Source organism: Gouania willdenowi, chromosome 9 (assembly GCF_900634775.1).
Source record: "Gouania willdenowi chromosome 9, fGouWil2.1, whole genome shotgun sequence".
Classification (NCBI taxonomy): Eukaryota; Metazoa; Chordata; class Actinopteri; order Blenniiformes; family Gobiesocidae; genus Gouania; species Gouania willdenowi.
In genome coordinates this window covers 17,024,466-17,049,683 of record NC_041052.1, presented here as the reverse complement: position 1 = coordinate 17,049,683, position 25,218 = coordinate 17,024,466, and the positions used below count along the sequence as shown (strand labels likewise).

Genomic DNA, 25,218 nt, shown 5'->3' with positions numbered 1-25,218 from the left:
CAAGCGATCAGAGTAATAAATATAAGGCAAGGCAAATTTATTTGTATAGCGCATTTCATACTCAAGGCAACTCAGTGTGCTTTACATGATAAAACATTCAATTGTTTAAAATCAATAAGAACATTTAAAATCATCAGTAAAATCATCATGACATCAACAACATGACTAAAACTCTCTCTCTCAATCATATGCAGTAGAGAAAAAAAGTGCCTTTAACTTTGATTTAAAAGTTAAAGGCATATTGCCTATATTTTTGTTGTTTTTTTGTCCTCCTAGTATCCTGGTCCATACTTCTGACCAGTGGTGGCGAAAATGCACCTACAGTTGTTTTCCAACAGCCAATAAACATAAAAGAAGAAGAAGCGTGTCAGTGGGCGGGACTTCAGGCGCGCTTGTTGTCAGCACGGTTGTCGTGTTTTTCCGGTCCACCTAGCACGGGCTAACCCGCTACCATAGCCTTTGCTGTAGCACAGAGGCTAATCCAGCTCACTAAATACCAATAAAACACGAGACTTTAAATGGACTACACACTGTATCATTCCTAACAGCGGACATCTGAACTCTCAAACTTGGGTAAAGGCTGAAAATAATATCCAATCCTTACTTTAATCGAGGTTATTGTTGCTTTGTATTCGTTAGCCAGCGGGAGCTAGCAGTTTAGAAAAGATGCTAACCAGGTTTAAAGCCTCTCATTGCTCATATTTAATACAAACGCACACTATAAAAGCTCTGACGTGTCCTATATTGGTCTTATATTAATATTATTGAGCTTCAGTGGTAACAAAGCACCGGATAGGATGTGAATGGTGAATCATAACAATGGGATTAGCTTTGAGAAGCTAACTGCAGCGGTAGCTGCGCTGTGCTGAGGCTAATGTTTGTTTTCCTGCTTCTGCTCTTTCCTGCACGAGTTATGGTTGTGAATTTTATTCTGACAGCACCTAAGAAATAACAAACAGAGCTGTAGGTGTTTTGTCAAGTTATTACAGAATAGTTAACACTGCTTTTACCCATTTTTATTCATTTCAACGCCACGCTTGACACACTTTTACATTAAGCGTGGTTTCCAAAGCACTCTGGTCCCAGCACCATAATTTTCAACATTAACTCGTAAATGGGGTACTGAAATATAATATGTCAATAAGGTTTTAAAGGTTAGATTTTTTGATAGTCTGTGCTGCATCTGCCTCGTATTATTCCCAAACGTCATCATTTTTGACACAAGACATTTGTTGTGATTTTTAAAAATGTATTGTTCAATGTTTTTCTGGGGTTTTTTTTGTTGTTTTTTTTTTAATCCACCATGTATAATAATGAACGTTTTTCACTCCCTTTCAAGGTTTGCATCTCGTTTGAACAAAGATTGCTGACTCTGGACTTCACACTGTGACTCGCAGCTCGCTGCAGGGGCCCTAGGATAAAGGGCTCCCGCTGTAGCTCCACGTCTGTCTCTATCTGAGTGGGAGTGAGTCTTCCTCGGAGATGTCCTCCATCCTGCCATTCACGCCTCCCGTGGTTAAGCGGCTGTTGGGCTGGAAGAAGTCGACGTGTGGCCTGGGAGGAGCGGGAGGTGCAGAGCAGAATGGTCAGGAGGAGAAATGGTGCGAGAAGGCCGTGAAGAGCCTGGTGAAGAAGCTGAAGAAGACGGGTCAGCTGGATGAGCTGGAGAAAGCCATCACCACACAGAACTGCAACACCAAGTGTGTCACCATCCCAAGGTACTGCGCACAACTCTCCGCTACTAATGTAGGAAATATTATTAAATTCACCATTCCTTAGTGCAAACACGTGCAATTCCAACATTCATTAAATGAAGGAAGTGTCTCCTAGTACGTTATACGTATCCATTTTATTTATTTTTTATTTTCAAAAATATTTACACTGTACAAACAATATTTACAAATTATATACATACATACAGGCAATCACTCCACACAGGGAACAATTGTCTGAGTGAGCAACTTTGTAACCGCCTCTATTGTTTGTTTCTTAACCTTGAATTAAATCTGTATTGTTTTTGTTTTCTTTTTCTGCTCACGCAGATGCGTATCCCTATACCGGCATTCAATTTGTACGGAATATGACGTTACCGGAAGTCACGTGACCATTTTGTGCGGTTAGGGTTAGTTAGTTCGTAACGTAGTTTAGGGTTAGTTAGTCTGTGATTAGGGTTAGTTCATTCATAACGTAGTTTAGGGTTAGTTAGTCCATAATGTAGTTTAGGGTTAGTTAGCCCATAACGTAGTTTGGGGTTAGTTTGTCCATAATGTAGTTTAGGGTTAGGGTTAGTTAGTCTGTGATTAGGGTTAGTTAGTCCATAAGGTACTTTAGGGTTAGTTAGTCTGAGATTAGAGTTAGTTCGTCCATAACGTCGTTTAGGGTTAGTTCGTTCATAACGTAGTTTAGGGTTAGGGTTAGGGTTAGTTAGTCCATAACGTAGTTTAGGGTTAGTTAGTCTGTGATTAGGGTTAGTTAGTCCATGATGTAGTTTAAGGTTAGTTAGTTCATAACGTAGTTTAAGGTTAGGTTTAGTTAGTCCATAACGTAGTTTAGGGTTAGTTAGTCTGTGATTATGGTTAGTTAGTCCATAACGTAGTCTAGGGTTAGTTCGTCCATAACGTAGTTTAGGGTTAGTTAGTTAGTTCATAACGTAGTTTAGGGTTAGGGTTAGTTAGTCCATAACGTAGGTTAGAGTTAGTTAGTCCGTAACTTAGGTTAGGGTTAGTTAGTCCGTAACGTAGGTTAGAGTTAGTTAGTCCGTAACTTAGGTTAGGGTTAGTTAGTCCGTAACGTAGGTTAGGGTTAGTTAGTTTGTAACGTAGGTTAGGGTTTGTTAGTCCGTAACGTAGGTTAGGGTTAGTTAGTCCGTAACATAGTTGACGTATTAACACAAACGGAAGTACAAGTGCGTAGCGTCTCATTGGCCAGTTTAGCTCATGTGGTGCACCTATCACGTGACCTAAACTGGCCAATGTGAGGTCAGTTTAGGTCACGTGATAGGTCATTGATAGGTCGTGATAGGGGTGTTGCGAACGGATAGAATGCCGGTATATTGATATGTTGCGTATTGATAGCCACTGCCTAAAATGAAAGAGAGAAATGGTAAAATTGTAGAGCACCGCAAACACATCGGAGACAACCTTATAGTCTAGCCACAATCTCCTGCTTACAAGATTTCTCATGACAGTTGTTGCTGTTTTCATCACAGGGGTGACATGCATTTCATTCACTGCGCTGCTGAAATAAACGCTAAAGCTGCTTCTTTTGGGTACAATAAACTGTTGTTTGTTTACTCTGCTGTTGTCACTGCAAACCACCCTAAATAACGGATCAGGGAACATACAGTATCTGTATGTAACAAACACTTTCTCTCTCACTAGGGAACTTAAAAATATAACGGAATCTCCGACAGTAAACCAGGGAGGCTACAAAATAAATTGATGACTTTAAGTTCAGAAAACCTCTGCCCATTGATATCCATTGAACCAGACATCCAAAAAGAGTCTAACGTAACCTTCCTTATTGAGGGCTGGTGATGGTCACAGTTCTGCAAAAACATTTTATTCGTTTTTTTGCTATGATTAAACATGTGAGTTGTTGTGAAAAGATTGCACTACATATATTGTGTTGATGTATAAAGACACATGCAACTTGGACAGATTTATAGACATACATGCTGTAGCATTTTTAGTTCTTCTATCTCATCAACTTGTGGTATTTGTCTAAAATATAGGAAAACAAACAGTATTTTTTTGGTTATAGTTGCAAAAAAGTTTTATGATGGGCCATTATTATCATCATTGTAGCTCCAGACTCTCCTTCAGTGGGAACGTCCCGTTAGCAGATTCATTCATGAAGCTGCCGGGCGAATAAACACCTTGGCAGATGTTTGGATGTCTGCAGATAGTGGCCTGTTATCAGCCTGAGAATTGTTCTGGGACACACTGGTGGGTGGAGAGATACGACAGCAGAATGGATGTGGATACAAACGCTGAGCCATGTTTTGCATTTATTTCAACTCAAAAAAACTTTATTTGTCAAAACTAAATGGCACACAGAACAGGCAGTGCAGCAACATGTTTTAAACAAACACCTGCAGCAGCCAAATATAGGAGTCACAGTAAGAGTGAAATAGGCTACATGTGAGGATACAATGACTATAAAGCTAAAGCTGATTTCTGATTTTGTAAAATATAGTAAACATGCATGACATTCTCCCCAAACATGTAGGTGAGGATATATTCTGTGTCATATAACTGTTTTTGTTTCAGGAAGTTTATTTTAGGATTTCCGTTTGTTTCCTGCAGTTCATAAGAGTCAGTTGTTTGTTTTCAGTGTTTGTTTAAATGTTTTCAGCCATTCAGGCCCTGTACTACAAAGCTGGATTTCCTCTTAACCAGCTAACGTCCAGGATTTAGTCTGTTAATTATCCAATGAATTAATATTGTATAATCTCACAATTTCACGCATTAGTGTTGGCAGATTCCTGCCATCATTTCTTTGTTTTGAAATGTGTCTGTTTCTTTATACTACATAACACAAGCTGCTCTGCAGGGTTTCTGTTTGTTTGTGATTGTCGGATGCTGCAAACTCTGCCCCATTTATGTGAGCATGCACGCGTCCTGGTTGGAAACACCTACCTTAAGTTAACTTGTTCATAGCCAGCTTCATAGTACTGCTGCTCTGTGACTGTGAATGTTTGGTTAGGTGAAGCCCGCTAACGGAGCGATATCTCTGACATATTTATCCAGCTTCGTAGTATTGGCCCCAGTGTTTGACATTATGTTAGGGCTGCACGATTATGGCCAAAATGATAATCACAATTATCTTTGATTAGTATTGTAATTATGATTATAATCACAATTATTTATCATGTTAGGGAAAAATCTGTATTTCTTTTGCACTAAAATGAAGCTTTAAATAAAAAATTATACCAAAAAAATAAGAAATTAACTCAAGTTTCTGCTGTCTAATGGTTGAGAAAGTGCCTGATTTGATATGCATTAGCACACATTTTAAACGTAAATATTGCCGACGATCAGGTTTATTAATTCGTGGCAACCAAAATCATGATCACGATTAAAGTTAGATTATTTGTGCTGCCCTACATTATGTTGAATTAGCCCTTTTGTGTGTGTTTCTCTCATAGACTCCATCTAAAGTTTGTTTCTGATGATTTCAAATTGCCATCAGATTCCAATACAAAAGGCCTTCTGGATCTCACACACTGTAATCTCGGGAGTCCTGTTTCATGTTTCTCATCAATATTTTTTTTTTGGCTTGTTTTTTTCTCTGTGCACAGCAACTGCTCTGAAATCTGGGGACTGAGCACACCAAACACGATAGAGCAGTGGGACACCACAGGCCTTTACAGCTACCCTGACCAAACCAGGTAAATATGCCTATTAAATAACTACTGTGTGATGTTTTGGACATAAACCTTTGTTTCTACTTGCAACATCTCCAAAACTGTCCATGTTTATGCGTCATTGCTAAGGATGATCTAATAATTGGGAATCTATTATCTTTTATTTCAATTTGACTTTCTCATCTTTTCATATTCGAATAATAGATCAATGAGATTTATTGCACCATGGCAAATTAAAAGCCTAATTTTTTAATCTAACTTGTGATCTACAAACCTCCCGCCCCTTTGCTTTCTCAACTCTGATTTCTTGTCCAATCAGATCCCTGGATGGCCGTCTGCAGGCCACCCACAGGAAGGGTCTCCCTCACGTCATCTACTGCCGTATGTGGCGATGGCCAGACCTGCACAGCCACCACGAGCTGCGGGCTATCGAGGCCTGCGAGTACGCCTTCCACCTCAAGAAGGACGAGGTCTGCATCAACCCGTACCACTACCAGAGGGTGGAGACCCCAGGTCAGTGTCGCAGGTTATAGAAGATAAACTCATTTATTGACAAATGACGACACAGAGACACACAGTGTAAGGTGGACACTGGGACCGCACAATTTTGCCCTTAACATTAAGGGCTGGGAAAATGTTATTTGTTTTGTTTGTTTTTTACTTTAAATTTGTATTATTACTATTGCTGTTCTTTTACATGTGATTGCACATCTTATGTTTTTTTAAATTAGTTTTAAAGAAGAAGAATCACAATTTTACATTTTTGACCCATTGTGTTGAAACATTGTCTGAAAGGAAGCCTCACTCTTCAAAGGGGGGTGTGACAGAAAGACTTTGTGATCCACTGTTTTACAGTATGCAGGGTTTGGGTCACATATTTTTCAGTTACAATTACGTGTTCAATTACAATTAAATGACAATTACAGTGACCAGCATTATTTCCAATTACTATTAAATTACATTTTTTTTTATCTTCAGAAAGTCAATCACAATTATGTTCTCACTTACTAAAGTTAAATTACAGTTAATCACAATTACTGAGCCTGAAATAAATAACCCAATAAAAGTTAACCTTCCTCTTGTGTTAGCTTTCTGTTAGCATCTCTTATGATAACGGGTCCCAAATCAGCTGTAAAATACACTAAAAACAAATATCTGTCATCTAATTAATTTCCTATCTATTGGTTACCTTGTTGGGCTTCCTAATTGATAAAAATATAGGTTTTGATAATTTTGGTGTGGACATCTGAGCCTTTTTTGTGTCAGTATACCTCTCGATTTATATTTATTTTAAATGGTAAAATCTGGGAAAACTTGATATGAACATTTAAATAATTAACTACTTATGTGTAGAACTGTACATAGAGCTGTAACATGGTTCCCCAGTTTAGAGTTAAATTATAATTGATAATTTTTATAGAATTTTCATTGAAGTTACAATTGCAAAGTCAATGACAATTTAATTATGATTACGACAGCAACCGTTTTTAAAAATTACAATTATAATTACGCCATAATTGTAATTGATTATCAATTACGTGATTACAATTTTAATTGCCCCCAAACCTGACAGTATGCAACACGTAAAGTTAATCAGTGTTTCTTCTAAAACTGCGAAGGCATTTATTGAGAATATCTACTAATTATGTGTTCATTGTTGGGTTCTTTCTTTTTTACCTATAAACTTTATATTTTGTTAAGCGCACTAAGTAGACTTTGTTGTAATCTGCGCTATATAAATAAAGTTGAATTAAATTGAATGAATCATTTTTGGTTTAGGATCCAATGTTCCAGTCTCAGGGTGATAGTGTAAATAATGATGACTTTTTCTAATAGTTTGACTGATGGAAATCTAACTAGTCCTGTTTCACTCCTACTGTGCAGTGCTGCCTCCCGTTCTCGTGCCAAGACACTCAGAAATCCTGCCTGAGCTGCCGCCCCTGGACGACTACACTCATTCCATACCTGAGAACACAAACTTTCCTGCAGGCATCGAACCACCAAACAACTACATACCAGGTGAGCCTTGCCCCGCTGTTTGTGCTAATGTGTTGGTTAAAGTGCAGGAGTACACAGAGGGTGCACCTTTTTCCAGCCACTCATTCAGTTTTCAATTTCTTTATGCACAGAAACGCCTCCGCCGGGCTACATCAGTGAGGATGGAGAGGCCAGTGATCAACAGATGAATCAAAGTATGGACACAGGTACTCGAGACTAGTTCCTTTCCCTTTGGCTGTCTGTGTCTCCAGCTCAATCAGGTCACATTGGAATAAAGCAGGAAGCTTTTTTATCGTCCTCGCACGTTTGTTAGTGTAAGTGTCAAACTCAAAGCTCACTGCTCAAGTCTGGCCTGTCAGAGCATCCAGTTTGTTAAACACAAACCATTGATCATTAAGATGTCTGGGACTTAATGCTGCAGGTTTGAGTGATGAATACTAAGTGTTGAATGTTTTAATGGTTTTTATTAAATAAAGATGGATTAATGGATCCATTTTAATTTGGTGAACTGATTGAAAATGACTTTGACACTTCCATTAGTCTTAGATGTAAATGCAAAGTAGATAAAAACTAAGACTTGGAGTCGAGTATTTAACTCTGCCACACCTCTCCATCTGCTCTGTTAAGGTTCTCCAGCAGAACTTTCTCCGAGCACTCTGTCCCCCATCAACCACAGCTTGGGTAAGAGCCTTAAACATGACATTATTTAACATTATAACATTGTCTCATAACTCCTCCATATCTATTACATTTTACTTTGTGGTGCAAAAAACAATATTTTCTTATTTTAAAAAAACCTGTGCAAAATGTAATACATGACTTGTATTACATTTTTAAATAATAATAAATAATTTACTTATGTAGAATTCAAATACAATTTTTTTATTAATTAATTTTTATTATTATTTCATTGTATAATAATCAAATGAATGTTATTTTTTATATAAATTTTTTTTATACAAAATAAAAACATTTACTAGAATACACATATAATGCTTTGGATAAAAGGAAAAAAAAGTACACTAAAAGGAATAAAAACATATTGTTCAGGCATTTTATTTCTAAATGTTCCCAGTTATTACAAAATCAAATAAAATTATTTTACATTTGGTTCAAAATTTTCTATGAAAGCTGTTTGTGTTATTACACAATCTTGGTGTTATTACAAAATTAGTTTTACATTTTAATTTATTTTAACATGTGCCCTGTTATTATGAAATGATAGCATTAATATGAGCTTTTTTGTGTTAATATGAAATGTTAGTGTTATTACAAAATGTTTGTTTTTACACAATGTTAGCGTTATTGCCAAATATTCATCATAAAATGTTTCATTATGACAATATGTTTGTGTCATGACAAAATGTTAAGTGGAATTGTGGTTTGCATTATGATGAGTTGTCACATGTTGCAGGCTTGCTATATAATGTGGTGTTACATGCTCCAGTAGTGACTCCTCCCTCCATGTTACCTCACAGACCTGCAGCCGGTCACCTACTCGGAGCCAGCCTTCTGGTGCTCCATCGCCTACTACGAGCTAAACCAGCGTGTTGGCGAGACGTTCCACGCCTCGCAGCCTTCGCTGACAGTGGACGGATTTACAGACCCATCCAACTCGGAGCGTTTCTGCCTCGGCCTGCTGTCCAACGTTAACAGGAACGCCACAGTAGAGATAACCCGCCGACACATAGGTATGACAGCCATTGGATGACATTGACAGAACTTGTGCTGTTGTTCTTTATACCTCCAGAACAAAAACGAACACTTCAGATGACGGCCTTGCCTTTGTTTTTACGTGTGTTGTTATAAACCAGTCACAAGATAATATGATCACTAGTTGAACCCAAGCTCATTCAACTGCTCAATACAAGTAAAGTCTGTTTTTTTTCTCATCAGATACTTAAGCTGTGCAGTCTTTTCCAGGTCTTTCAGGATCTGCTGCAAAAATCTGTAGTGCTGTTAGAAACCAGTCACAGGATGACACGATCACTAATCAAACCATAGCACCTTCTGGCCAGACTGTTCAATGTGACCAAAGTTCAACACATTCCTTGTGAAAAAGATAGAGGAAGAGGACAAGGAGATGCATTTGAACTATTTCAGGATGTCATTGTGTCATAATGTCATTTATTCAGCATGCACACACATCTGATGCTGAATGACCAATGAGGCGTGACAATATCAACACAACCTACACCTACATCAGCAAGACGAACAAAACAGAGATAAACACTTGTAATTACGATTTATGTCAGACCTGTAATTGGTTTTCACTGAAGACGAGAGCAACATTCTATGACCTTGCCTGTAGTGCCGATGACCCACCATCATCCTGGCGAGAACATGCAAACTGCTCCAAAAAGTTGAGGCCCAGATTTGAATCAACAACTTTTGACCAGAAATCTTAAAGATTCTCTTTCTCATTGCCGTTTCATAATAGGAAGAGGAGTTCGACTCTACTACATCGGAGGGGAGGTGTTCGCCGAGTGCCTGAGCGACAGCGCCATCTTTGTCCAGAGTCCGAACTGCAACCAGCGGTACGGCTGGCATCCTGCGACAGTCTGTAAAATTCCTCCAGGTATGTTGAGATCAGAGCTCGGTGTTTGAATGCACGCAAAGGAAATTGCTGTTTATTCAAAATAATAGATTTTAAAAGTCTTTCGTCTTTTTTTTCACACAGAAAGTCCATTCATCCATTTTTAAGTCCATAAAAAAACAAATCGAAACAAGAACAAAAGGACAGGCATTTCACTTTTATCTTTAAAACAATGAAAAAGATTGTGAAGCATTTGAGATAATTTTTCTGTTTTTTTTTTTGTCAACCTAGAGTTTATTCCAGGTTAACGGAACAGATTAAGAAAAGATAGTTTTGTCTTACTCTGTACAAACTACAGGAATAGAGTTAAAACCGTAGGGCAGACATGGGCAACATGTGGACCGGGATCCAAATGCGTCGTGAATGCACAAAATAAGGTAAAAACTCAAATTACAGAAATATACACTAGACCCCGTAATACTCAAAATGACTCCAAAACCCTCAACAGTAACAACAACAAAAAACCCAATACCAAATGAGAGAAAAATTATAAAATTACAAAACAAATACACAGAAAACAAATACACAAAATGTCTCCAAAATCACGAAATAACAACAAAAATATACAAATTGGCTCTTAACACGCAACAACAAAATACAACTGAAATGAAAGGAAAATACGCTAAATTGCACAAAATGACAGAAAACAACAACAAAGATAAAGTGAACCCAGAGATGCACAAATCGACAACAAAAATGCATAAAATGACAGAAAAATATACATAATTACAATAAGAACACAATAACAAAAGCACACCCATAATGACTCCAAAAACACTTAAAGGAAAATACGCTAAATGACTTCAAAAACACTAAAACGACAGAAAAAACACACAAAATAACATGAAGCTCAAAATGAGAAAAAATTACACACAACGACCTCAAAAAAAGGAACAAAACAATAAATTATACCAAAAATACATGGAATGACAACACTAACTTATTGTTCTTCCCGGTATTAATGCTCAGATTGGTCATTTGAAATGCACAAATGTTAATAATATGGCCCTCAGATCAGAAAATCACTTTTTTGTGGTCCTGCTGTGATAAAAGTTGTCCACCTCTGCCGTAGGTTTATGATCCATATCTAAAAAAGTTTCCCTGTGTGTGTTTCAGGCTGTAATCTAAAAATCTTCAACAACCAGGAGTTTGCGGCTCTGCTTGCTCAGTCAGTCAATCAAGGCTTCGAGGCCGTTTACCAGCTCACCAGGATGTGCACCATCCGTATGAGCTTTGTGAAAGGCTGGGGAGCTGAGTACAGGTACATACACAGAACACACACACAAACATGTCTTAACATTTACCTGTTAGTGTTAGACACGATGAGCAAGAGCCCAACTCTGTGTGTGTGTGACTGTGTGTCTAGGCGGCAGACTGTCACCAGCACCCCCTGCTGGATCGAGCTGCATTTGAACGGTCCTCTGCAGTGGTTGGACAAAGTTCTGACTCAGATGGGCTCACCATCCGCTCGCTGCTCCAGCATGTCGTAAATCCAAAAATAACAGAAGAAGGAAAAAAAAAAAAGGTTACAAAGAGTCCCGACCTGTGAGTCACATTGCAGGAAGACGGAAACCGAACTTCTGTATCATAGTATTCATGTCCCGAATCTACATTTCAAATGCACACACACACACACACACACACACACACACAAATGTTTCAGTGGGGGAAAGAAAAGAAAATTGGCACTTTGTTACTTATCTTCTTCATGCACCTTGTTGAATTGTTGAATCACTCCCCTCGTCACTTCGATGTGTTTCTCTATTTGTGGTACACATGAAAACGGTTTGGAGTCCGGGACGTTGGGGGAAACCAAAAATACGTGTAAATTAGGGCTGGGCGATATGAGCCAAAAATCATATCGCCATAGTTTTCTCAGTAAAGTTTTACAGAAAAAAGCTTCTGGGTCAAAGTCACACACAGGCACTTTTATCAACATGTGACCCATTTTAGTCAGTCTCTCTAAGGGACAGCATGTGTGAGTGAGCTCTGTTTTGGGGCAGGAGTTTGGACAGACTTTACGGTCTGCGTTGCAGCAGCAGTTGAACACACTCGTCGTATTGTATGTTACTATATATTGTACCCATATAAACGATATTGTCTTATTTTCTATTGTGTATGAGAAAATCTGGATGTATATCGATGTATGTATCGCCCAGCCCTAGTGTGAATACGTTCTCTCAGTATTGAATATTTTTTCTATGAGCTTAAAGCCCCTGGCCTGCTGTGTTTCAAACCTCCTGTGTTTTTCTCGGCCGTGCCGCAGAGATGCCGTTTAGGTTTTGGTCTGTTTGAACTCTCGACGTGTGTCGTTTTAAGACGCACCGCTTAAAGGACGAATAGGAATGTTAGCAAATATATCTCCAAAAAAAAAAGCAACCCTCGAACCAAACTGCTGAGAACCAGGGAGTATCCACTGCAATTCTGAAGCTTTTATTTTGTAGAGGAAGAACTTTGAAGACAAATTGAAGGTCCCGTTTTAACCGCGCCCTCTGTCTCCCGTTGTTTTGCTACTGTTTTGTATTCTGGTGTATTTTTATAGATATGAATATACAGTGTTTGTTTTTTTGTTTTTTTTAGATCTGCGATCATTCCTCGGTTTAAACCTAAGAAAACAAAAAAAAGCTGTTGCATTGGCTTGTCCCAAAGACCTTTAAAAGTCACAGAAACTCAACGATGACCCCTCAGTGACCTCTGACCTTTTGTAGCCTTCGGGTGCTGGTTGAAGCGGGTCAAAGGTTGGCATTCTTAGTGAATGTACCTGCACACCAGGTGTGTTAATGTGTGTGTTTAATTCGTCTTATTGTTACAATAAGTTGTTACACGCTGCTGCAGGTTAAACACCTCCTCCTTTATTCTCCTCCTGCTGCTCCCATCAACGTCTTGTTGTGTTTGTGTGCGTGAGTGGGTGTGTGGCAATTGTGACGTTTGCTCCGACACTTATCGGCTTCAACAGAAATTCATATTGATCAGCTTAATATTGATCGGCCTATTCTCATCGTTTCCCAATTGATTGCAGCATCCTCTTCCTCCCTCCTTTTCCTCTTCCTGTACTTCTCCTTTCGTCTCCTCTGTAACTCTGAGGGTGTTTATCCAGCAGCACTGGCGGCGTTTAGTTCTAAAGAACCAAATGTTTTTTTTTATCTTCAACCTTCAACAAATGAATGTGAAAAAAAATACAGGAGTCACCAACGTGGACCAGACGTAAACATGCAGCCGTTCATTCAGTGTGCGCGTATTTAACCTTTGCAAAGCAGTCCGTACAGTAGCTGTGGCAGTTGTTTGACTAGTAGAGGGCGCTGTTGGTAGAGCAGTTCTTTTTTTTTTTTTTCTTTTTTTTTTGTTTTCGTTCTGTTGTTTGGCGACCATGAGCTTCTCAGGCGTGTGGCATATTATGCAGACTTCATAAAACACTAATAAAGATTTTTATTCTCATGATTCTCACTCTGGTCTTTTTTTAGTGCGAGAAATGTTAGCTTTTTTCTCTGAAAATGATTCAAAATGAACAGTTTTTGTTTGTGCTTTGGTTTCTAATGATACAGTGCTACAAAGGTGACTCCTCTCTACACCCACAGATGTTCACTGGCCTGTTCTGCTGCACTTGAAAAGGTTTTTGATGTAACCAACTTTGGCTTGTCCTCTAGTCCCAAAATCTTACTTTACCTTAATGATTGACTGGCCCATGAAGCTGACTCCCACTGGGAAAACAAACAGGATGTTTGTTGTGTTCTTCTGTCACCAACTTCAAGTCTCATGCTCCTCAGAATTTGCTGATTTTTGGTGTTTAGAGTGGCTGACAATGCACTCTCTTTATAAACATTTGTTTTTTATGAAGAATTTTTTTTATATTTTTAAAATTAATTTGCATTTCTAGTCAACACAAGTTGAACCTGTAGGGCCTGTACTATGAAGCTGGATTTTCTCTTATCACGCTAACTTTCTAGGATTTTTTTCCTTGTGTGCTGTACTATAACGCTGGTTAACTTCTTACTGGAATAAATCACCATGGTAACTTACATTGAACGGCTAACCTGGTCGGGAGTAGGTTTTGTTCTTGGATAAAATCTGAGCTATTTTCAAAGCACCGCCTCCTGACCAATCAGTTCTCTTGTAAAATGACCTGCCCATTCTTAGAAGATCCTGGTTGGTGCACAGATCTGACATGTGCCTAGAAAGGAAAGAATGAATAGGTGTAATTCTTTAATTTAGCCGATGACGTCCTATAGGAACATTAATCAGCTGATGAAGCCTGTGTTGGGTGATCTATGTGTCTGGACCAGTTAATTCATTATATGCACCCTGTTGGCGACACCCGCACTTTCGTGCGTGAAGTGTTAACGTAGATGAGTAAAGTGGCAAAAAATGATTGACAAGTGGCAAGAAAAATGTTTAAAGTGACTAAAATGGGTCAAAAGCAGTCAAGAGTAGCAAAAATAATTGACAAAAAAGAGGAAACAGATGGTATGTAATGGCAAACGGTAGCTTAAATGAGCAGAATGTGGGAAATGTTAGTGAAAAAGGGAAAATATGTGGATTAAAAAGAGGCAAAATTTAGTGGAAAAAGGAAACGAGCGCTATTTATTGGGATAAAGGTAGCTTATTTGGATGAAAAGTGGCAAAAACGATTGTTAGAGAACCGACAAAAATTGGATAATTGGGAGTCGACAGTTGTCCTACCCATAGAACACCCTCACTTTTAAAATTGCTGTTCCACCCCTGGGCGACGCTAACAGCCTCAGCAGGAACGTACAGTAGGTACACTGCTATACACAAAGTAGCGAGGGACCTGTAACAGCCATAATAAAGACTATATAAAATACAAATAACGTCCACCCTATGATGTAGACTGAGTTCTATGAATGCAGCATGTCCCATTCACGGGGTTCACTAGAGCCATCAGAGTTTACTTTGCACCTTTGTCCCCATCTGTGGGAATAGGCTATGTAGGACATTGAGGCAGATTATGTAAAAGAAATACATCTGTGCTGAAATAAAGGTTGGAGTCACCTGACTTAAGTTAATGTGTTGATAACCAGCTTCGTAGTACAGCTGCCCTGGGATTGTGAATGTTTGGTGAAGTGAAGCTCGCTAATGGAGAGATACAGTATGCTGGATTAATTTATCCATCCAGTTCATACGCCGGTAACATCACCAACTGGGTTTGCGCATGATAATTCTATTAATCATAAAAAATAGGCAATAACTTCATTTGTTAATAATGTGGTCTTTCATCAATACAGTAGAGTGACCTTATTGATCCAGCAGTGAGGAAATGTACTGTCATAGCTCAGATAAAATGCAAGAAAAAAAAGACACCCGAAAAATAGGAAGGAGATATTATAAACAATACAATCATAGAGGCTATATATAAATATAAATATAAAAAATAATATAAAAAGTATGAATAATATAAAGAATAAAGATATAAACACTGTTTTGTTGTACAGTCGGACATCGGTACAAGACTTAATATGTAAATTAGATTCTTCATGAGTAGAGTAAAAAAGAAATCCAGTTTTGTTATATTGTATACTAGAGTAATAAATAAATAAATATAATTAAATATAAAGGAATTAAGTAATAATAAATAGTAATAATTTGAAAATATGCCTACACTTGAAAAATAAATGGTCATAATTACAATTATAACATGAATGTTATAATTGTAAGTTTTAATCGTAAAGTGTTTATTTAACAGTGACAATTATGGATTTATTTATTTATTTACTTATTTATATTACTTGTCATCTTTAGAAACACGGTGGCGCTAATGCAGTAAAAGGTTTTGCTGAGCTCTATTAAAACCAAAGAAGAAGAAACCGTATATGGCGAACTGGTGCTGTTTGTCCAGCCCCGGCCACCGTAGGCAGAGTCACAGTAACAAACTGGATTAAAATGGCTTTTACACTATACTCCCTCATCCAGGCTGCTATTCTGTGTGTGAATGCAGTGGCCGTGTTACACGAAGAACGGTTCCTCAGTAAAAGTAAGTGTCCGCCTCTCCTCACAGAACACCGGGGAGTCACTGCTTTCTAACCCGCTTGTGTGACACTACAGTCGGCTGGGCTTCGGATCAAAGCGTCGGAGGCTTCGGAGACGAACCGGGAGTTAAAGTTCAGATGATGAACCTGATTCGGTCTGTGCGGACCGTGATGAGGGGTGAGAAAGAACCAACTATTCACAGAGCTACACACACTCATACAGAACTAAAACACATACACACACAAAAATAATAATACTCACTGTTACACAAACGCAGCTTAAAACCCTTACACACCAAAACCAAACACTTGTAACATCACCATTGGTACACAATATACAACTGTGTAATTTCATGTTTTTTTATATTTTTTTTTATCACAGGCTTAAAACCAGAGGTGTAAAGAATACTGATATATCTTACTCAAGTAGAAATACTGTTACTTGATTTAAATTGTACTGAAGTATAAGTAAGTCATACATAAAATACTCAAGTACAAGTAAAAAGTAGCTCAATTAAATAGTACTCAAAGTAAAAGTTACTAGTTTCTTTCACCCCCCACATTTATTTTAGGCCGTGGCTATTCATACGGAAACGTTTGAATAGACATTCAGTCTATTCATACTCATTGGCCAGTTTAGGTGACGTGATGGGTGCACCACGTGACTTTATTTTAGCTCATTTATATTTAGCTACCCCACTAACCCTTTTATTTTAGCCCTAACCCAGGAAACACCATAAAATGTTTTTTTTTTTTTTTTTTTTTTTTTTTTTGGTGTAAATGTATTTTTAAAGGTCGACTTTGCCCTGTTAAATATGTTAAAATGAAAAAATGTGTATATGACAAAAGCTGGATTTCTTGAGTCAGGCACCTTAGAACACTCGGCCATCCTGACACTTCCTTTATTTTGGTAATAAATCTCTCTACGGTTCCCTTGCTTTGCCTTTGAAAAGTGCTGTATAAATAAAGATTATTCATATTGTTATTATAGTAAACATTTCATGTATAAATTTACAAAGGAAGAGTTCAACTTAGATGATTTAATTTCCTAGACATGTGAAGCAGTCAATACACCTCACCTTCACAACAAATACCTAAAAAAAATGAACAAAGCCAAAAAAAAAGCAAAAAAAAAAACTGATCAACTGTTTCTGTTTGTCCTGCAGTGCCTCTGATCGCTGTGAACTCTGTGTGCATTGTGTTGCTGCTTCTGTTTGGATGAAGAACAAAAGCTGAAACAATCTGCTCCTTCAAAATAAAGGCTTTAACACTGATCATTTAACGAATGAAGAGGAATAATTGTAGATTTATACTTGAAATTCAAATGAGAATGTTACTTTTTCTGTGTGTATGAATTTCTAAAATAAAGACTATCTGGTTGATCATAAAGCTGTAATAGGTCTTTGTCAAATAAAGACTTTCTGGGTTTAAAGCTTCGTATTAAGTGATCAACAACGTGTAACATTTAGTATTGAGCTTCCCAAGCTGAAGTATGCCACAAATATGGTGAATGGTAAATGGACTAGATTTATATAGCGCCTCATAACTACACTGAAGCAGTCTCAAAGCGCTTTACATATCAGCTCATTCACCCAATCACTCTCACATTCACACACCAGTGGGACAGGACTGCCATGCAAGGCACTAGTCGACCATTGGGAGCAACTAAGGGTTCAGTGTCTTGCCCAAGGACACTTTGACATATAGTCAGGTACTGCGATCGAACCCCCAACCTCTCGATCAGAAGACGACCCTCCACCACCTGAGCAAGGTCGGCCAAAATATGTCTTGTATCTCTTTGCATTTGTGACTCCTGTTCTGGGTAAAACTTCATCACATCAAAAATGTCAATGACTTTCCATTAAAATCTATGGTGGGTTTAAGAAGATATAGAAGAGGATTAGGGTCACTGAAAAAAAATTTAGATTAAAAAAAAGACAAAAATTAAAATAAAATCAAGTCCAAAAAATAAAATGAAATCAAGACTAAAAATAAAAAAATTAAGATTACAACTGTGATTTTTTTTAAATTTTTTAGTGGCTCTTGTTTTTCCCCCAGTGGCTTGTGGTTGTATTATGTTGTACGTTGGAATAACACCTAGGGCACCTCCAATCCATAAATCAGATTTAGGTCATAGGAATTAATTGTGAAATAGTTAAAATTCTCCAACAACTTTTTTTTATGTTTTCCCCTCAAACTTGGATATAGATACTGTGTATCAAAACAAAAGCTTGATAATCCTGAAACATTTGATCAAAGAGCTTTATAATAATTCAGGCCATAAGTAGTAATCATTTGCACACAAAAAAAATCTCTTTAAATTTCACAAAACCATAATAACGTTCTTTCCTTTCCTCGTCCTATAGGCGTAAAATGTGTGAGTGTGGGGGGCGGGGTAGGGTGTTAGTATTTTGTCCCTCTTCACTCACCGTATTTGTAGTCCTTAGCAGTGGACCTCTGATTAGACCGTAAACACAGACTGTTTGTGTCTTTAAAATGGGAAACAGACAGAGTTTTGTTGTTCCTCTCTCTGTGTGTGTTGTGTGCTTAGTGTGTGTTCGGTGTTACCGGGTGCACCGGGCGTTAAAGTCCAATATTCTGACCTACGGAGAGCTGCCGGGCTTTGTGTACCTGAGTGCCCGGTATGTGGTGAGGGCAGTCGGACGGAGGCCGGGCTGCTTGTACGGAGCCCCGGGGAAGAGGCTCCATTACAGGCTGTGTGACAGCAGGTGAGGCGCTGTTTGTACCAGGCTGTGTTGTTGTCGAGTTTTTTTTAAAATGCCACAAGACTTTTGCCGCTTCATGGTTTTAAATATGATTTAAGTTTTAATTTGAATTACTTTATTAATCCTTGAAGGGAAATTACATTGCACTCTGTTATTGTTAAAACCACAGTATTTCCCCGAGTCATGGTTTTAATAATTTTGCATTGTAATGTTTTTGTTTTGCTTTGTTTGTCCCCAATTGGGCTCGCCACTGGGATATTGCATGTATTTCAGGCTAAAAGTTGATATTATTCCTAAAACATTTATGACAAAAATCATTAATAACGTTTTATTATTCAGCTTTAGACTTGTCATCTCAAGCAGTGGTTACCAAATGGGGGTACGTGTACCCTTATGGGTTCGAGTTGGCACTATAGGGAGTACTTGAGAAAAAGAGAATTGCAAACCGCACCAGGTTTGAAATGACCAGAAATGATAATTAAAAAAAAACTATAGAAATGAATCTATGCAGGAGCCACTACATTTTTCAACCTTGGGGTCGGGATCCCATGTGGAGTTGCCTGAGTTTAAATGGGGTCACTTGAAATTTCTGAAAAATTCAAATAGACTTTTGAATTTTTTTAAAAATTATTATTATTATTATTTTAATTGAGACAACACACAATCTTAAACAACTGTATTTCTATACTTTCGCTTTGTGAAATATAAATGAACTTTAAAATGTAGCCCTACAGTGAAATTTGTCTCTGAATGATAGGTAATATCATGTTGAGGAATAATATATCATTTGAAAAAAAGAATAATACTAATCTGTAAGCACACAAGAAAACTTCTTATTCAGAATTATCCATTTGTTTATTTAATTAATCATCCTACTGGCATTTTCAGTGAGAAACAAATCTCTGTTTAAAAAATAAAGGATCTAAAGTGCATTATTATACCAATATCTGACAACATTTAAAAATGCATGAGTGCAGGTTAGAAACCCATGCTTTGAGGCAGTTCTGCGGCGCTGCTGGGTATGGAGCAGATTACCCAGACTCGGAGTACCGGGACATACCGCTGTGCTTCCCAGAAGTCCTCTGCTGCCGGCTGATGCTGCTCGCGCTGACCCATGACGACTTTCGACTGAGTCCAGCAGGTTTGACCTAAAGGTTTTTACATCAATATCAATCAATATCCTTTATTTAACCAGGTAAAAAAAAATCTGAATTTTTAAAACGTCATTTACAAGAGTGACCTGGCCAAGACAGCATCACCAAAACGCCCCCAAAAAACAGAACAGTTACAGCAAACACACAACAAATAAAATGTGGTCACACAATATTGGAGAGAAAGAGTGAGGTATACATGTTTAGATAGCGTAGTTACAAGATCTAATTGATCTTATTTCTCTTTCTTGTATAAATGTCTTGAATTCCCCCAGAGTTACAATATGTGTCAATGTCAAGTCCTTCTGCACATCATTCCAGGTAGACAAGCCAGAAAATAATATAAAGGCCCCTTTGCCCAGTTCAGTTCTAACTCTCGGGACCTGCATCTGTATGGTGTCTTGAGAGCTCAGGCCATACTGACTGATGTTTCTACACATGTGTAAACACAATTATGTAGGCAAATGATATACAATATCACATTTCTTTAAAAACTGATCAGGAGTGTTTGGAAAATGCAACAATCCCAATGGTCATGGACACAACTACAAAGTGGAGGTGACTGTACGTTCAAAGATTGATGCTATAACTGGAATGGTCATGAACCTGACAGACTTAAAGAAGTTTATTGAGGATGTTATCATGACTCCTCTGGATCATAAAAACCTTGATAAGGACGTCCCTTACTTTGCCAATGTGGTCAGTACCACGGAGAACCTGGTTGTTTACATTTGGGACAACATGGTGAAGGTTCTACCAACAGACACTCTCTACGAGATCAAGATTCATGAGACGGATAAAAATATTGTGGTGTATCGAGGAGAATAAAGTGCAATTATCTATTAAAAAAAAAAAAAAACTGATCAGGAGTGTACATAAAAAGCAGGTCACCGTAGTCCAACAAAGGTGAAAAAGTTGTGGTGATCAAATGTTTTCTGACTCGCAATGAGAAACATTATTTTCTTACATCCGTCAGCAAGGATGGAGAACCCTGGCTCTCGTACTTACGTCAGAGAGAACAATATTTGATCCGTTATATAATCAAGCAAGATGGATTAAGAACAGATTCTTATTTATGCCTCTGTGAGCCTTTAGGTGTGTTCCTAAAAGGTGGTTTAAACACCATTGTAAATTTTTGGATAGTTGTAATTTGTACTGTATGTTGTTGCCTGATATTCATTTGAAAAACACAGTATTTTTGTTGAGTCAGGATTTGACTATAAAAGGGGGGAGAAAAGGAAGTTCATGGGTGCGATTCGGGAAGTAAATAAACAGGCTCCATCTTAAAATGGGGGAAAACAACATGTCCGCTTCCTGTTTGTTTGATAACAAAAACATCTTTATTTCAATACAGGAGTGAATTATATCCCGGTGTGTCATACAACTATCAATAAACACTACCGGAAGAGACCAGGGGACGATATAAGGCTACGTTATCAGTTCTAGGGATATCTAAGTGCACATACATAGTCCCAGCCAACACTTGGATGAACAATCCAAAACATTGGCCCAATTTTACCTACCCAGATATTTACAGTTACCTAATAAATGAACCCTGGGAGTAGGGGTGCTAAAAAAAAAAAAAAACGATTCTGTGATATATTGCGATATTTAGTCGAGCGATTTTTGGATCGATTAAAAATGCATCAAATGAGTTTTTAAAATGTATTTTTATTTTTTATTTATTTTTTTACCTTTATTTAACCACTGCAGGAGACATTGCAACTGCACAAATAAGTGCTCTGAAACCTGGGCATGTTGACCAGCTTGGGTTTTTTCAATAAAATCTAAAAAGAAAGTACTGACATTCTGCATTTACAGTATTTGTTGTTCTAGGCATATACCTCAGTTAAGTTGTACTAAAGTCAAAGTTGGTTTAAAAGCCACAGGCAGATTGTATGTTAATTTTTTTATTTTAAGTTGTTGGTACATGGCATGTTAAAGCCAATGTTTTGAGTGTAAAATGTGCCAATAAAATATATTTCATAAATAATGTTTTTTTGAAGGTGTACACATTTACAGATTAGTTGTTTCTTAAGTCATATATAAATAAATTTTTTTTTTACAATAATCGCCTTGAACTTTAATATTGGGATATATATCGTATCGTATCGTGACCTATGTATCGGGATATTAATTGTATCGCTAAAGATGCTGTTGGGGGTGGTGGCAGAGTGCGCCGGCTCCTCGGCTTCTAGGTGCTTTCTTGGGTGTGTATGTGGGGGGCGGTGGCTGCCTCTCGGCTTGGTGTCTTGGGGGCATCTGGGGGGCTGCTCGGCCATGGGGGGGGGGTGCCTGGGCTCCCTGGTCCCCGCTCTTTCTGCTATTCTGGCTACGTCCTCGAGTCCTGGGCAGCGCTTGGGTTTACAGTGGCAGTATCTTGCACATACATCGGTCTACGATGCACAAGCATGCCTTGGACTGCGGGATAAAACTTGTAGTGGGCTTAACTTTAGACACGTTAATCCCAAATACCTGTTTCAGGTCATACCACTCACTCCTTCCCTCTGCCCACAGCCACCACCATTATAGTTAAGCCTCATGCCTACAACTTCACATCTCACTCTCACTTTACAGTAATCAACTCGTCCCCACCCTTCCATCTCTCTACCTTGACTCACTCCTCCCTGCTCTCTTCCCCCTCCACCTCCCCCCCACCCCCTCACCTAGGTGTAACACTGCCCTCTTTTTTATATTCTCCCTTTAATAAAGTGTTTCTTACCCTTCTTTAGGGAGGGCTGGTGATGGTCACAATTATGCAATAAAATAATAATAATGCTATTTATTTAATTGCAATAACAAAAAAAAAAAAAAATGCATTGCTGTCTAAAAAAGTTTGCACTTCTTGTAGTGTTGACCTTTGACAGCATGTGCAGTCAAAAAAAAAGTCCTCAATCCTCATTTCAGATCTTAACTCTTCTCTTACCGGTTATGAAATGTCGAGAACACACGTAAGAATGGGAGGTTTTTGCAGAAAGGTTTTTACCCATTTCCACCATACCAGACTCCAGCATTTTGACCGTCCTATGAAGGAAAGCCATGCAGTGGTTTCTTCATTTATTTTCTTTTAGGATGATGTAAAAAATTATATCTGTATTATGTTTTACATTGGACGAACAGCCCAACACATAACAGCTCTTCAGCATGGTGAAACTTTTCTGTCACAACGGGAGTCAATACGTTGTTAACGTTTTATCTCCAATCAAATATGGCGACTGGTGTCGCTAGGCAAAAACGTCACAACTTACCCGGATGCTCCAATGGCACCCTGAGTGTGTTTTTAATCATCCAGGCCTCGTCCGTGTGCGTCAGACGTTGAGAACTTTCCAGCCCATCGATGAGTTGAAGAAAGGTCCGTTCACGCTACAGGTCCAGGTTCTGGAGTACCAGCAGACGGATGTGGGCGTGGAGGTGGACGTCCGTCTGTCAGCTGCTTCCCACTGTGGGTCTCCGGTGTGGGAGAGCTGTGTGACGCTGCTGTCTAGGAGAAAGCTCACCTCACACAACCAACCACAGGAGAGCGAGCAGAGAGAAAGTAACTAGACCTTCTCCAACTCTCTCAAAAACAATTCCCACCTGACTGAACTTACACTTTATTCTGGCAGGTTCAGCAGAGGAAGTGAAGCAGGTGGAGCTCAGCGTTCCCAGAATGACCGGTCTGAGCTGTTCATGGAGCTTTTCTGAGTTTTCTCCTCACAGACTCCACAGTGTTCCTCTGAGGTTCTTTGGTTTCAGATCTGAGATGACAGCAGGTCTGTGGATGCTGTCCATCTGCCTAGCTGAGATAGAGAAGCACAAAGGTACAGGACTTTTATTTTGAAAGTACCAACATGTATTTTGCCACATCAAATCCTTATAGGAAACATTTGTGGAAAGTTTACCAACTACAGACATGGACAACTGGTGGCCCAAGGGCTTCATGCAGGCCTCGGTCTAAAAACACACAAATTGACAACAAGAATAGAAAAAATGACAGAATAACCCTCACAAAATAGTATAAAAACACGTAAAATAGCATTAAAAAAACACAAAATAACAAAGAAAATACACAAAATGAAAAGAAATACACAAATTGACTCCAAAATTGCACAAAATGAGAGAAAAACACACAAAAATATTCTGCAAACACAGTTAAGGGACACCAGATGAAAGCTAGCTTCTTTTGGCTAACTCTGGCTCGTTTACAGCATGTCTGTTTATTAATGTGCATTGTCCCTTTTCAAATAACCAAATTATATTTAAAAAAAATCAAATAAGGACAACAGGAATACACAAAATAATTATGACAGATAACACACAAAAAGACATTAAAAACATTTGTCCTCTTCAATATTTATGCTCAGATTGGTCATTCATTACTCAACATTTTAACATGAATCACAATTTTATGGCTCGCAAGGTGACAAATATTGTCCATCTTTGACATATTGGGTCAAATACACACATAGTGCACACACATACAAATGTGCTGAGTCATGGTTTCTATCGCTCCATAGACAATGTTGCATCTTCTCATCTTCTTCCAGCAGGATCTCGCCTCCTGTCACAAATCTGGATATGCTGAGTCATTCCTTGTTGCCGTTGTTTTTCCCGTCAGGTGTAAAGGTGGTCACGGCTCCCGTTAGAGTCTCCGCCCACTTTGAGGAGCCTCTCATGGTGCCCGGGAACATTTCCCTCAGCTTCTGGAAGACGATAAGAGGAGAAGGTTTATCTTCAGCTGAAGATGTCTGCTGCTTCCACATGAGACAAGACGGGCGAGACGTGTCTCACGTGGTGGGACGGATCATCCGTGCGTGAGGAAACGTCACAGGACTCTTATTTTCACTATTGTACAAAATGTTATCAGCCACGTTTGACTCACATCTGCAGATCTGTGAAGAAGTTCACACAAATTTTTCAAATTGTTCCTCTTTAGCACAAAGATTTATTATATTTACTGTTGTAAGTGTTTTTTTACACTGAAGAACAAGCGATAAACTGTGCATTTCATGGTCGCCACCATGTTGTTATAAAATAATAAAACACACATGCCACAGCATTTCAATGTTGCTCAAACATATTACTTGTGTGTAAGACCTTCCGATATTCTTTCAGCAGGTCACATGTAGAGTAACCAGACATTCCTTCTGCTGCAAGCTCCTAAATATTTGAACCTGTGATGTTCTGCTTTTATGCTCTCCTGTAAGTGAAGCTCAATGCTCGTCTATATTTAATGGGAACACATTCGCTGCACAGGACTGAGGTAGGAAGGGATTTTCTTCATGCATCACTGAACCACAGTGACGATTTCAGATTGTTTCCGCTGCTTTTATTTTGTAGCAGAAGGGGGAAAAGTGGTCTTTAATTTTAGTGGAGCAGATAAAAAATTATTTATGACAAAAAATGACCTAAATCAATT

The 25,218-nt window shown here is 38.4% G+C and overlaps 3 protein-coding genes across 3 annotated transcripts; all 3 read left to right on the top strand.

Moving 5' to 3' along the window:
• Positions 1–375: 375 nt before the first annotated feature.
• LOC114469691 (mothers against decapentaplegic homolog 2) lies at positions 376–12,349 on the top strand. The gene is made up of 11 exons (XM_028457436.1): positions 376–573; positions 1,340–1,718; positions 5,303–5,392; positions 5,688–5,881; positions 7,253–7,387; positions 7,498–7,572; positions 7,994–8,047; positions 8,845–9,057; positions 9,807–9,944; positions 11,079–11,223; positions 11,329–12,349. The coding sequence occupies exons 2-11, from the start codon at positions 1,483–1,485 to the stop codon at positions 11,450–11,452; spliced, it is 1,404 nt and encodes a 467-aa protein (XP_028313237.1). The 5' UTR covers positions 376–573; positions 1,340–1,482; the 3' UTR covers positions 11,453–12,349.
• A 3,436-nt stretch (positions 12,350–15,785) lies between these two features.
• On the top strand, positions 15,786–17,332 carry LOC114470064 (immediate early response 3-interacting protein 1-like). The gene is made up of 3 exons (XM_028458072.1): positions 15,786–15,948; positions 16,020–16,121; positions 17,110–17,332. Exons 1-3 carry the CDS (start codon positions 15,858–15,860, stop codon positions 17,163–17,165), a joined length of 249 nt encoding a protein of 82 aa, XP_028313873.1. The 5' UTR covers positions 15,786–15,857; the 3' UTR covers positions 17,166–17,332.
• A 1,055-nt stretch (positions 17,333–18,387) lies between these two features.
• On the top strand, positions 18,388–24,846 carry LOC114469722 (uncharacterized). Its single transcript, XM_028457482.1, has 5 exons — positions 18,388–18,672; positions 19,647–19,810; positions 23,113–23,355; positions 23,426–23,620; positions 24,418–24,846. Exons 1-5 carry the CDS (start codon positions 18,440–18,442, stop codon positions 24,615–24,617), a joined length of 1,035 nt encoding a protein of 344 aa, XP_028313283.1. The 5' UTR covers positions 18,388–18,439; the 3' UTR covers positions 24,618–24,846.
• Positions 24,847–25,218: the final 372 nt, after the last annotated feature.

Coding starts and splice junctions, on each gene's coding strand:
- LOC114469722 (XM_028457482.1), top strand. CDS start 18,440: ATGGGAAACAGACAGAGTTTTGTTGTTCCTCTCTCTGTGTGTGTTGTG. Junction 18,673..19,646: donor TACAGGCTGTGTGACAGCAG/GTGAGGCGCTGT, acceptor GCATGAGTGCAG/GTTAGAAACCCATGCTTTGA. Junction 23,356..23,425: donor GGAGAGCGAGCAGAGAGAAA/GTAACTAGACCT, acceptor TTATTCTGGCAG/GTTCAGCAGAGGAAGTGAAG.
- LOC114470064 (XM_028458072.1), top strand. CDS start 15,858: ATGGCTTTTACACTATACTCCCTCATCCAGGCTGCTATTCTGTGTGTG. Junction 15,949..16,019: donor AGAACGGTTCCTCAGTAAAA/GTAAGTGTCCGC, acceptor GTGACACTACAG/TCGGCTGGGCTTCGGATCAA. Junction 16,122..17,109: donor TGTGCGGACCGTGATGAGGG/GTGAGAAAGAAC, acceptor TTTGTCCTGCAG/TGCCTCTGATCGCTGTGAAC.
- LOC114469691 (XM_028457436.1), top strand. CDS start 1,483: ATGTCCTCCATCCTGCCATTCACGCCTCCCGTGGTTAAGCGGCTGTTG. Junction 8,048..8,844: donor CCCCATCAACCACAGCTTGG/GTAAGAGCCTTA, acceptor GTTACCTCACAG/ACCTGCAGCCGGTCACCTAC. Junction 9,058..9,806: donor GATAACCCGCCGACACATAG/GTATGACAGCCA, acceptor GTTTCATAATAG/GAAGAGGAGTTCGACTCTAC.